General features: G+C 39.6%; 1 protein-coding gene across 1 annotated transcript in view; it reads right to left on the bottom strand.

Annotated features, from left to right (window-relative positions):
* The window catches only part of LRP2 (LDL receptor related protein 2), a 139498-nt gene that overhangs the window by 104369 nt on the left and 21654 nt on the right, over window positions 1-13475 (bottom strand). The window contains exons 2-4 of the mRNA XM_019471867.1: window positions 13226-13333; window positions 10894-11016; window positions 8266-8382 (exon numbers count right to left, since the gene is read on the bottom strand). Of these exons, the coding sequence (XP_019327412.1) occupies window positions 8266-8382; window positions 10894-11016; window positions 13226-13333 (348 nt within the window). The remainder of the gene's footprint in view (window positions 1-8265; window positions 8383-10893; window positions 11017-13225; window positions 13334-13475) is intronic.

Below are 13475 nucleotides of genomic sequence, written 5' to 3' on the forward strand. Positions count from 1 at the left end.
AGGGTTGGAGTAACCGCAGGGCCTGTCGCCAAGGGTTGGAGTAGCCACAGTGCCTGTCATTTTGTCGTCAGATCCAGAGACCTTCTCTTCCCCTTGAGGGTACTGAATAGCGTTGAACAGGGCTTGGTAGGCATGGGCCAGGCCCCAGCATGTTGCAGTGATCTCCGTCTCTCTCTGGAGTTGCCAGGGTGACAGCATATTTTTTCCAAATACTTTACTAGTTTTTCAGGATTCTGCACTTGTTCAGGAGTGAAGTTCCAAACCACTGGAGGTGCCCACTGTCCTAGGTACTTGCCCATCCTATCCCACACACCCTGCCGCTCATAACTCTCCAGCCTCGGGGCAGATCTGGGGGTGATTTTTTTTTTTTAAATAGCAGTTTAACCCTAAACAAGACCTGAAGCACATTCAGGAGACACAGCAATAGGAGCATGCTGGCTTGGACATCCCAGGGATATTAAGAATTCTCGAGAACTGGTGTAACTAGCCTGAAGGAGAAAGGGAGGGTGAAAGAACAGGGGAAAGCATCCCCCCCCCTCCCCCCCGTCTTCTCCGTAGATCTGTTCTCCAAGGAGGAAAGGTGAAGAGCATCATTATTAATAATTTCCGAGAGATGGCGCCTGAGGGACAGAGAGGACGGCAATACCAACTACAAATACCAACTTAGTCTTTTTACCAGTAATACTGTTGTATCATAAGCCGATGTTACACAGTACAGCACAATGGTAATCCTGACCCATCTCCCAGAAGTGATAAACAGCACCGCAGGGAATGCATACTGCAAGGAAGGATTCACATAACACAACCATGCAAACAAATAAAAGAACACTGTGACCAGCGACTATAAAATGCTTATAACAAATCTGTTTTAACACGCTCTGGTCAGATCTGTCGTTATTTTAGCCCCACAGCGAGAGAGAAAAGGAAAAAACGAGGGAAAGAAAAAAAACAAGTGATGCAACCGCTCACCACCCACCGACCAATGCCCAGTCAGTCCCCAAGCAGCAATCGCCGCCCCCCCGGTCAACTCCCCCCAGCTTATATACTGAGCATGACGTCATATGGTATGGAATATCCCTTTGGCCAGTTTGGGTCAGCTGTCCTGGCTATACTCCCTCCCAGCCTCTTGTGCACCTCCTCACTGGCAGAGCATGGGAAGTTGAAAAGCCCTTAACTTAGCATAAACACTGCTTAGCAACAACTACAACATCACTGTGTTATCACATTATTCTCATGCTAAATCTAAAACACAGCACTATACCAGCTACTAGGAAGAAAATTAACTCCATCCCAGCCAAAACCAAGACACCTATGGAATAGGCTTACATGATTTTAACTGTTAAGTTCTTAACACGAAAGCATAAATAGCTGTGTTGATGTCCACTACAAGTCTAGTCAGACTATCTCCCTGATTGATTCATTTAAATTTCATTCATTTTCACTGCAATTAATGTAAGTCCACAACTGGCAGGTAGGAACAGTATGTGCCTAATCAGAAAATGGTAGTTGCAAGTTACCAGGGTTCCAGCTACAGCATTCCTACCTGTGGCCTTCTGGTGCTAGTTCCCAGACTTTCCATTCCAAAAGCCTGCACTGATAATGCCAACACATGCACTAAACATGATTAGCATCCTCTAGCCCCACTTCTCAATCACACAAACTCCCTTCTAACACAGCCATCTCATCCATTTCTTGCTTGGGTTAGGCTTATGAACAACTCATAAAGCTTTGGAAACAACATGGATTCTGAAGTCTTAATTTTGCCCACAGGAAGAAAGAAAGGCCTGACCTGGGGCCACATTTTATGCTCACTGTGGAATCCATGCTTCTTCCCTGTCTGGAAGCAGAGAAGCCATCACAGGGAGGAACCATCAGGAGTTCTACAGCATAGCAGGAAATAGCTATGGCAGTACAAGAGTACTGTAAGTATTATGGGGCACATACAAGAAAAAGAACAATAAAAGGTATTTGTTTCGTAACTGCACTGAAGTGGGAAAGCTTTTAAGGGGATTTATAAGGGACAGTTTTGTAATTTTCCTCATCTTTCTTCATATCCCACAGAAATACCTCCAGTGATGTTCCAAACCATTTCTGATGGACTGAATGTCAAACAAATAGGAAGCTGAACCTATTGTCTCACCTGTTTCTTCAAGAATGCCCAGGCAAACTAAGGATCTAGTCAGTAATAAGATTTTTCTCAAGCTCATATTAAACTTCCTTAGAAGAAGTGAGACTTTGTCAAAGTTTTCTCTCCTGCAACAAGCCTGGAGAAGTCCTCAGCCTGGAAAAATCTTTATTATATTATATAATCTAGTGTATGAATGCAAATCATTATAAAAATACCAAGCAGGGCAATAAGTCAAGATGTTTTGAAGACACTTCAAAATACACATTCTGACTACATTGGTGGTTTGCTAGAATGTGAACAAATACTTCTTTTTCCTTATTTTCTTTTCAAATCCACTTGGTGTACAGATTCTTTACTTTAATTGTAGTTGCAGAAGCAAGAACATCCTTTGAAAAGCCTGATGGAGATGAATTTAACTTTTAAACTCTGTACAGGTAATCCCATTCCCAATCCCCTGTCTAAAGACCAAGCTTAGTAAATTACAGTTCTGATCACAACTTTCTCACTGATCTGAAAGATATTTTTCACTGCATTGTGCATTGTACATTGTACTCTTTGTACCTTACAGCATATTATTTTAATAAAATGGTTTTAATTATTTGGGGCATTAAGAACTAATCCTCATAAATAATGGCAAAGCTGTGAGTTACACCAAAGACTGTAGCCAGTGCACTGCAGGGTTCAGGAGCATCTGTGCCATCAGGACAGTTCCACAGTAGCTGGGATAGCCATCCACACTTTTATGGGAGGAGAAGTAGCAAAGATACAAGAATCAAGCAAGAAATGCTGGCTTCTGTGAGGGCCAACAACTGTGCTACACTTTCCAACAGCTTCTAGCTAAGGCCGCTGTGGAAATCACACAAGATGCACCTATGGCATTGTGTTTGTGGTGGACTCTGTCGATGCTGAGAGAATGAAGGAAGCCAAAAAAGAACTTTATAACAATACTAGGATATCTGAAAATGAAGGAGTGCCTGTCCTTGCAGTTGCGAAAAAACAGGACTTAAACTCCCTTTCTTTCTCTCCAAAATTCAGAAAACATTAGCAATGAGTGAGCTGAGGAGTTCTACTCCCTATCACCAAATGGAAAGTTCTGAATAGGAAAAGAAGAATCTGGATCTTGGCAGTGGGGAGGGTAGGAATGGGATGACTCCCCTAAACTGGAAGACCTATACAATCTCGTTTAACAAAAAGCTCCCCAGCAAAGAAAGTCTGGAAAGTGAGTATCATGACATTTTGAATTTAAGTGGGAAGGTCTTACATTAGTCACTGCATTTGGGGCTTGCACAATAAACGTTTCCTAGCTTTTATTTGACTTTTTTTTTTTAAAACTAAGATTTCTTTGTATGCACCTGATCCCAGAGCAATGCATTTGCGTATAAAAACCCATAGCTATGCAAGAACTGATACTGAACAGAGAAGTTGATCATACTGTCTCTGTTCTAGGGGGCAAGTGGGAAAAGTGTCAGTGCTCTGTGAGTGACCTGGAACTATGTAAAAACCAAAGGAAGGGTTCTCTTCCAGGGACTCGGACATGTTGGTTTTTTCTAGGTCAGTGACAGATGGATTAGAAAGAGCTAAAAAGGAAGGATAAGGTTCTGAGTTAAAAGGACAACAAGGTAGGTAGTTTGCATCTAAGGAGGTCTGAGAATACAGCTGTACAAGAGGAGAGAGTGAAAGGAGACAGTATAAGACTGAACATGGGATTAAGAGAGAAAAATGAAGGGACAGAAAAATATAAACACTGTTTTCTTTCACCTTGCTTTTAATTGTGAAGAGCCTCCAACATGAACATTGTTTCCTTTTTCTTTCCCTCCCAAGAACCTTTGGCCAATTACAGAAAACTGAAAAGAAGAGATCTTTTCCTAGTGATTACAGTTCCTAGAAGATAATACGAGCTTTGTGAAAACAGGGGGAAATCCAGCTACTTTCATTCCAGTGCTCAGGAAGAAAGGGAGCTCTTCTTTCTCTCCCCTTCCTCTCAGGCATCTCTTTTTCTTAGCCAAAATACTTCTCCACAATCTGTCTCCCCATGGTATGCCAGCATTTCAGTTGCAAAATATAAACAACTGGCAAACACGAACACAAATGACAGATGAGGCACCTTGCTCCTTGTAACCCACAAACTGTTTTGGGGCAACAGTTGCAAACACATTTAAATGGCATGTTTCAGTGTACACATGTGGAAGATGCTTGAAAGCTATGTCACGGGAATTGCTAAACCTGCATTATTTTGCTCTCTGCCTAACACTTTTGTTCTGCAAGCTGGAAATAAATCCATATAGAAACAGTAACAGGAAACAGCTGCAACTGGTATTTGATTCAGCAGACACCAATTTCTGTCACACAGTCAGGAAGTGTAACCTTCTGTAACCCTGACCCATGTTCCAAGAAGGAGAAAGAAAAAAAAGGGGCAATTTCCTACTTCCAAGTGTCATTCTTTTATTGCAGCAACATTTCAAAACATTTTACAAAATAAAATTAATTAAAACCCTTTGACTCACTGCCATGAGTCACCACCTCACAGTGGGCAAATAATTGCCCAGACAGCTCATAGCCTATCAGAGACACCAGGGGGAAGACTTAGCCCAAGCCCAAGTCCTATGAGCTACATGATATCAGGTAGTGTTCATAGCAGAGATGCTTTGAGAGCTGGCAGACTGACCAGACTCTCATTCCTGGCCTTAATTCCTGATTTTGATCCCTGCCACTCTAGTCTTTGGCGGCCTTCCTTACCTTGCTTCAGTTTTACTTCTTCCCTGTCCCAAACTCTCCCTCATGGAGATATTTCCTTCAGCCTTGTCCTGTAGCTGTTACATGTAATTTGTCCAACAGCAAGAACATTAGCCTCTGACCATGGCCCTTTTCTTCCTCCTTGGACTACATCCCTTATGATCTCTTCAGTTCTTGATCTTTGTTCACTTTCACCCTGATCTCTGCAAATTCATCCCAGACCTGGCTGCCCACTTTCTGACCACAACAGCTATTTAGTGTAGCAAGCAAGAGGCAGGAATTAACAGGTTAGGCAGTTGACCCATGGCAGCAACTCAACATCCAAATTAGAATTAAAAATCCAGAGTTTCTGCACCTGCACTCAGCCCATCAGCCTCAAACAACACGTCTTTAAAATACTTCCCCTTTCTCCCTCATGGCCTCAGTGCGGTGCTCAGCTGCCAGAGCTGTATCCAGGAAGGTTATTCTGTCAGTCACAGCAAAACAAAATGGACATGGCTGGGATTTTCATTTTTCAACTACGAAGCTGAGGCAAGAGAGAGAATTCTACCTTTAATTGAAAGAAATAAAGTATGTAACACAGAAAAATGACAGCAGTATACGCTGCTTACTCCCCAAAAGTATTTGCTACCCCAAATAGCCTGCCATTTCATTCTACATGTCTAAAGTTTTACAATGAAAGTATTTGCTAGCTGCTGGCTATTAAAAAAGCTGGAAAAACAACCTGATATATATGTTTAAAGAAAATAAAACCCCACAATTTTATGAAATTAAAACAGCTTCAATGCACTAATTACATGACCTGTAGCTGAAACATTGTTCTGATGTTTATCTTAGCCTCTGCATGGGTAGTTTTCCCTTGCTGTTAATCCCATTAGCAGTAAAATGGACTAAGGTTTTGAATTCCTTTGTTCTATTTTTTTACGTTTAATTGCCAAGTTATTTCATATTGGTGACATTTTGCATTTGACTAGTTTCTTAAATAATGTAACTTATTCAGCAACGAAACTTTATCTTCTTTACAATCTAAATCTGCTTCCAGACAGATCAGTGAGTACAAGGCATAAGTAAACGGACATGATAAGTTTGCATTTTGTTATGCTCTGTGAAATAACAGAATCAATTCTTAATAGCTGTTTTCTTTCATCGTGCATGGATATTTCATTTTTATTTATGAAACCTTTTAGCATAAATGAAATAAAAGGGAAAAATAATGACAAAGGAAAAGGCCAAAATAGTGCTATTCCTCTTATATTTGTTTATATCAGATAGTGTGGAAAAGGAAATGGATGAAACAGTGGGAAAAATTAATATTCAAAGCAAGTATTAGAATCTGCTTCAAAACAGTAAAGTCTAACACTTACACTAATCTGTACTGTATAGTTAATCATAAAATCACTAAATTATTAATTTTATCTTATGGCTTCTGTTTAAAGTTCCAGACCTTGCGAAGACAGAGAGGCAATAAAATTAACCAGCCTTTCTGGAAGGGTCTTGTCATTACATAATTCTTGATTCTCTTGTCTTCAGCACCATCACATTTCTTTAAACTAGTCCAACACTCCTACTTTCAATGTTCCAAGTCACAGTCATTCTTCTGTCTTAGAGGGACTGTCAACACATATTCTAATAAACCAGAGTAGAGGCTGTTGAATGATATGAGGCAGTCCCTCTCCCAGGGGCTAAATATGCTGCCTTCATAACAGTCATGGGGCCTCCTGGCTGGTGCAGCAATGACTGGGTTTCCCACAGAGCAGTAGAGCACTACTGTTAAGGTATCTAGAGGCCCCTTTCCAAACTGCCTTTTTAATTTACTTAGTTGAGAATGTTAAACATGAAATAAAATGTGCACTTCAATTTTAAAACATCACGGCAGCTTCTAGTCTGAAGAAAGAATTGTGAGTACTGTCTTTAGGACTCCACTCCCAGTCTGCCACAGATTTACTGCATTATAACGATCACACCATTTCATCTGGCTGTTCCACACTGTATTCAATGACTACTCACAGATTTCTCAGGTGCTGAGCAGTTCCTCTTTTTTAATTCACAGATAATGCATTTTTTAAACAAATATCTTTTCTTCGGGATTTTTTTCAATGTGCCATAGATTTGCTAAATTAAGTTACTAACCTCTTTTATTCTTCTAAACTTTAAGAGTAAAAATGCCAAGCTACAGAAGATACTCTTCCAGCAATTATATGGGGTACTTTGGATCTTGGCTTTTAGCCATTTGTGTTGGTGACTTCAGGACTGGCTGTGGGTCTATCATATGGAAAAGTTCCAAGCTGGCTGTCTCAGCAACCTTTTATTCCAGAGTACCATATAGTTCTAAATCACCCTTCATTCTAGAGTGTACATTTTAGCCACTTGTGAGTCAGGGATAGAATGCACTAGCAGTTGGCTGACCATGTAATATGCTGGTTTTCCTTTACGCAGCATGTGCATATGCCCTTTTTTCCTCTAAGCGCAGCCATTAACAACATTTTATTTCTTGCTTCTTTATCCATTCCTTAGCATCCTAGCCTCTTTTCCCACCTCCCGCCCCAGGTCTGGTTCTGAGCTAAGTTTAGTTATGTCGTTTTCCCAAAGGCACACTAAGTTCTAACAGCTGGAATAGCGGCTCATATGTTACATGTCACTCATGACGTGTAAAGCTTTTTCTTAATACTAACAATGAACAGACATGCTGTTACATACTGTTGTGTAGGTATTAGGCAAAAACATCTTTGAAAAGCGTGGCTTCTATTCTGTGGCCACCTGTCCTTTCCACCAGTATTCAACCTAGGCCAGGATCTAAGGAGGCTGTCACCAGACAGTCAAGCAGCCTCAACTCTGAAGTTAGACTGAAAAATCCTACTTGTCCATCTGCATTTTGTTGGCACAATATAAACAGCTTATCTGAATACAATATGACCCAATGCCGCTTCATCTCCACAGGAAACTGCAGTCTAGAATACAAATGCTTTTGAAAGGGTCAAAGTCCCTCAAAGAAGTGATTTGGGGTCAAATTCTGCTTTTCTATACAGGCTATAGTTACCACGGATTTCATAAGGAGTAAGCAAAAAGAATATGAAAAAATTTGGCAAAGTTAGCTCTGAGTCTCCCAAGGCTTTAAGCATTTAAACACGGTTGCTTTTTTCCAATGCGATATTAATTATTTTTCAGACAATGACAAACAAGAAGCCCGGATCCAATGGTAGCAGTTTGCATTTGAGTTCTGCAATAATGGATTCGTATCAGAACATCAGCTCTAATACACAAAAGAATCTGAAATGAAACTCTCGTAACAAGAAGCATATTGTGGTCAGCCTGTCCATCAACAAGCCCTTTAATCTTACAAATTTATTAAAATGCCACAGAGAGATGACATGAAACTAGATCTAGTGCTAAAAGTTAAGACTCACGGCAGACTCTTTCATCTGTTCCATCAGTGCAGTCCTTTACTCGATCACACCAGTATGCACTCGGGATACACTGTCCATTTGAACATGTGAACTGCTGACTTGAGCATGTCCTTCCCGCTGCAAGAAACAGGCACTCAATCAGTCTTTTACATCAACCAAGATTTTTTTATGCAGAAGAATATTTTCCCTCTTCCTCTTTAACTACTCCATCCTTCTCACAAATATTAGCGTAAGACTTTCTCTCCCTGTACCTTCATGTACTCAAGGAGATTAAAGAACACTTGACAAGCACATGGCAGATAACATAGCTCTATGAGGCCTTCTGTAGCCTGCAAGGTCACTGCTTTTCTCCACTGGAGGGGTTGACCTCTAGGTTAAAAATTATCTCCCTATAATTGTTCTGCCTAAAAGATTAAATTACCAATTCTCACTGTTTTAAAGTTTTCTCTATTATTTTGATTAGTGGGTCAAATTCTGTCAGTAACTGTAAGTTATTTGGTCAACTAGAATGCCACAATGTAAACACAGCAGAGCTGGAGCACTGCTTTCTAATACAGCCAGGGCCTCAACAGTCAGGGATATTTTACATTCATAACTAACAGAGGATCAATAATGATGATGTCTCTTCTCGTGACAGCTGTGTCAGTGAAAAGCAACCACATAAAACTGTGCAATTCCACTTTGATTCTACTACAGCTAAATTAAACTCTCTGTTCTTAGACAAACTAATTGAATCTGTGAAGATATAGCTGAAGGGTGAAATTACTGCTACCTTCTCCTCCCTTCTGCCACCCGCACATTTGTTTCTTTCAAACTCATACTATGTCTCAACACCATCCCAGTCTATACACTGGCATCTGGTCTGCTGCTTTACAGGGGCTCTCTATTCATTCTTCTGTCAGCAGTGTTCCCAAAGTAAGATCAGCTACTGGGATACTAGAGTCATGAGGAAAATCAAGAGCAAGACAGTAAAGTAAAACAAGTTTGTTTTAATTCTGCATGTGACTTCCAGAGCTGTTGGCCATATTTCTCAGGAAAAAATTTTAACGTTTCAAGAAGGAAAAGCTCCTCCAGGATTCCCAAGCACAGAGATAAAAAGTCCCTTTAGAACAATAAGGACAAATACCAGAAGATGACTCAAAAACAGCAGCAGCAGCAGCACAGTGCCACTGTATAGTTACTAACACTCATGATTAACCACTACACGGAGAACGATGTTACAGTGACCCAGTTCAAAAGTCAACTCAGAGCTGTCGCTCATTTTGCATTTTGTATCTACAGATTCCTTAGTTAAAACATAACCAGCAGTTGTGCTGACACCTTCTCAGAGGAAGAGGGGAGCAAAAGGCAGTTAACCTTAGTTCCAATTTTTCCATCCTCAGTGGGAACAAGTATCAAGATATAAAAGCACAAATCAAGTCTGTGAGCAAAATCCTTCCAAAACTTAAACCTGTGAACCTCCCCAGAATCAAGGGGGTTAGTGAGTAGCTCCAGAGCTTTCAGTTTAAAGAAGTTATCCAAAAATTATACATAGAATCAAAAGGAAAATAAATGAATCTTATCCTCATCACTTAAAGTAACTTCTAATACTAGAAGTAGCACGAAATCTGTTCTTTAGAACACTACAACACTTGTTCTTCCTGTCTTATGCAATAACACAGAGAATGTAATTTGGTGCAATAATCATCTTGGTTCACTGTTCATCACTTCAGCACGTACTTAACTGTATGTAGCCCTTAAACTGCTTAGTCATGAAATTCGAAAATCAGAGTAACATTTTATTATCATCAGTATTTATCTTGCTATCAATACTGAAAAAAGAAAGAGCCTATGGCTATGGCAGTTATGCTGCTAAATGATTTCTTTGCTCTAAAATATACCGAGAACATTAAACACTTCAGTTTAAAACAGCAATTCGAACATGATTAATATACTGTTTAGCATATTAAAGTGAAATACTAATAGGAATTATGTCCTAAATTTAAGCTGTCCAAATTATAATGAAAGACTAGACTTTCACCCCATACCAGGACTTTTTGTATTCCTTCTATATGAACATAAGAAAGAACAGCTCCGGTCATTTTAAATAATAATGCCATTAAACAGCATCACTGAAGATGGTACAAGAATCTTTAGCAATGTTTACTTCAGAGACTGATAATTCCTCCTTTTTTTGTATACATACAAATTTCAAAATTTTCTTGAAAGAAGTGAACTTTATAATTCTGAGATGCCAGTGTGAATTTTGTTATGCAATGAATAAAGCAGCTTTTTCTGTGACTAAGACCGTGTTTGAACATCATTTCATCATTTTTGGAACTACTAAATATTGTATCAACTATAAAACTAATATGCACTGTATATTTTTCTCCTTTTTTTCTCTTTTTAATTAACTGAAACATCAGTAATTTTCAGATTTCAAGACCTGGAGATGTCTTTTTGGACATATTTTCTGTATTTTATCTATTTTAGATTTCAGATTATTTCATTTCTAGAAACTGCTTTAGAGAGACTTTTCTGGTAAAAGCTGTACTTACAGCAGGCTTGTTTCTGTATGTTCTCAATATGCTGCTATGTGAAATACCTTATTTCACAAAGCTGGTATAACATTAGAACTTAAATACTTACGACATTGTTGATGCTCATCTGAGCCATCTTCACAGTCTTCCTCATCATCACAAACCCATGACTGTGGGATACATTCGCCATCAGTCTGACACTGAAACTGATTTCCCTCACAGGTAGGTTGTGCTAGTGTAAGCAATGAAAAAAATTGCATTTCACAGACATCTGGGAAAGCACTTTCAAAGAAAACAATTAAATAAGAGAAAAGAAGAGTTAAGGTTCAAGTGTGTCGACTGACTGTAACTTCTTTTAAAAACATGAAACATTTGACAAACCAAAGAAAATGGACAGAGCAGGGAGGGGAAAGTGGGCCAGCAGAAGGGTGCTCAAAGGCAAAATTTAGTTTAGTGAACTCCTGCGTATGAATCTTCAGTTTTGTATCCTCCCTGGAGACACAGGCTCCTCTAGAAGGCAAGTCACAGCAAAAGCTTAAGGCTCTGAACTGCCCTCTGACAGAGCCTCTATTTTTTCACTTATATATGGAGCCATACTAGCTTCCCTAGTCTCACAGAGGTCTGTTCAATTGCTCTCACTCCACCTCAGATGCTCTATCCCTGGTACGAAGAAGGTCTTTCAAAACAAGCTCATGACTCTTCTCTGTGAATTCATGAGGCAAAAGTGAGGGTCACGTCAGAACAATCTGAATAATGTTGTCCCAGTTCCACTCTGTACTTTTCTAATAGCCAAACAACAGGGAGCCATTAGAGAGAAAGATCAAAATAAACGTTTGAAACTGTGTTACAGCTTACTCCATCCCTAGTTAATACTCCTGTGAAGAATCACTAGCACAACACAGTCCACTAGACAGGACTCTGGTCTCAACCATCTTTTTCCTCAGGATCATGTTTTTGCAGTACTGTGAAGTCAACTAGAAACACTTTGTGCTCATGGGATGATATGCAAGCACAACTAACAATGTAAATAAAGCATCAAGGGAGAAAATTAAATCACTTTGTAGGTTTAGAATTGAGAAGTACGAAATCACATTAGAGGTAAAATAATTAGAGGGATAAAAATCGATCACATACTACAGACAATGCACTTCATGCACACTTTTTTTCGATTCCTGTTTAAGAACCACAGAATAATCTTGTAATATAATTTTAACCTTAGCCAGTTTTAAACAGTTTAAAACTATCTTCCTAGACACTTACGTGCCCCGCTACCTATAGCACATTAACATATTGTTTTTAAAAGTACAATTAATTGAAAAAACCTGAAAAGTTTAATTTTCAGCTTCCTAATTCATTACATGTATGAAAATGAGAACAACTCAACTTCATGCTTAGAACTATGACAAATGTAGTAAGTGTCGGGGTTTAGGGGTTTTTTTATCCTTCACAAAGTCAACATGAATTTTACCCACTCCTTGTTCAAAGCCCAACCACTTCTTCCCAGTTGCAGTTCAGAACTAAGCTGAAATAGCAAGCTATAGGACAACGCCATTTTGTTTTGCCAGTTTAAGGCATTCTTCATCCAGAACTGCACTGGTTTTTGGAGCTAACTAAAGTGCTAAGCAACAAATCAGACTGCCAAGCTGTGTGAATGACCTCCAATTATTATATGGGTCAAGTAGCAAAGAAACAATCCAGTCTGAAAAGAATCAATATAAATTAGTCTTTCTCACTCCCTATCAGTTGAGGGGCAAAAACTGGCCTAACCTATACGTGGGCTGATAACTGCACCAGCCCACAAGACTTCAAAGAACACTAGAACCCAGAAGGTAACGTGCAGGCGAGTTCCTGAAAACAGACTGTGGAGGCAATTTCTTCATTTTCACAACTTTTTAACATTCATCTTGAGAGAATCATTGTGAATGGATATTACAGCCCATCTGAATGCAATTGTACTCCCTGAGCTGCTGGCACTGAGGATAACACAACCAACTCTAGACAACTAACCAAGACTCTACTTAAGGTGCAGTAGGTACAGCTTGTTGTCTAGGGCCTGAAAGATCCAAAGATCTGGAGCTCAAGTTATGCTGGTGGTAGCTGTATGTACATCCGATATTCAGGATTACTGCAATAATAGAATATAATACATTTCTACATCTACTTAGAACATTAGTTATCAAATGAAGCGGCATTATTGGACACTCAGATTTTTAAGAGAAGGCTAAGTCATGTTAGAAGTTGAGCGCTACTTGATTTTCTGACTACCAAAGCCAATGGACTCAAGAAATATGACTCTTAAGCAGATTCTGCAGCATCTCAAGACAACTGGTAGTTTTCTCCCCCTCCAATATTCATTCTTGTACCGCAGGTACAGTTGAGCACATTGGGATCTCAGTATTTCTTATATTACAAAAAAGTTGCTCTATAGTTGTTTCACTTACGACAACCAGCTTCATCTGTATCATCCGAGCAGTCTCTAGCCCCATCGCACCTCCAATCTGCAGGAATACAGCGACCATTTCCACAGCGAAACTGCCCCCACTCACACCCTGTGGTAAAGCAGAGTAACAAGTAGGTTAGCAGTACCAGCACATAAGAACAGACAGTGGAGTGCATTCGTGTCAAACAACTGTAATCTATCCATCACCTTACGGCATGGAGAGAAAATAATATTATGATAATATAAAAATA

This window comes from Aptenodytes forsteri, unplaced genomic scaffold (assembly GCF_000699145.1).
Source record: "Aptenodytes forsteri isolate BGI_AS27 unplaced genomic scaffold, ASM69914v1 Scaffold257, whole genome shotgun sequence".
In the NCBI taxonomy this organism is placed as follows: Eukaryota; Metazoa; Chordata; class Aves; order Sphenisciformes; family Spheniscidae; genus Aptenodytes; species Aptenodytes forsteri.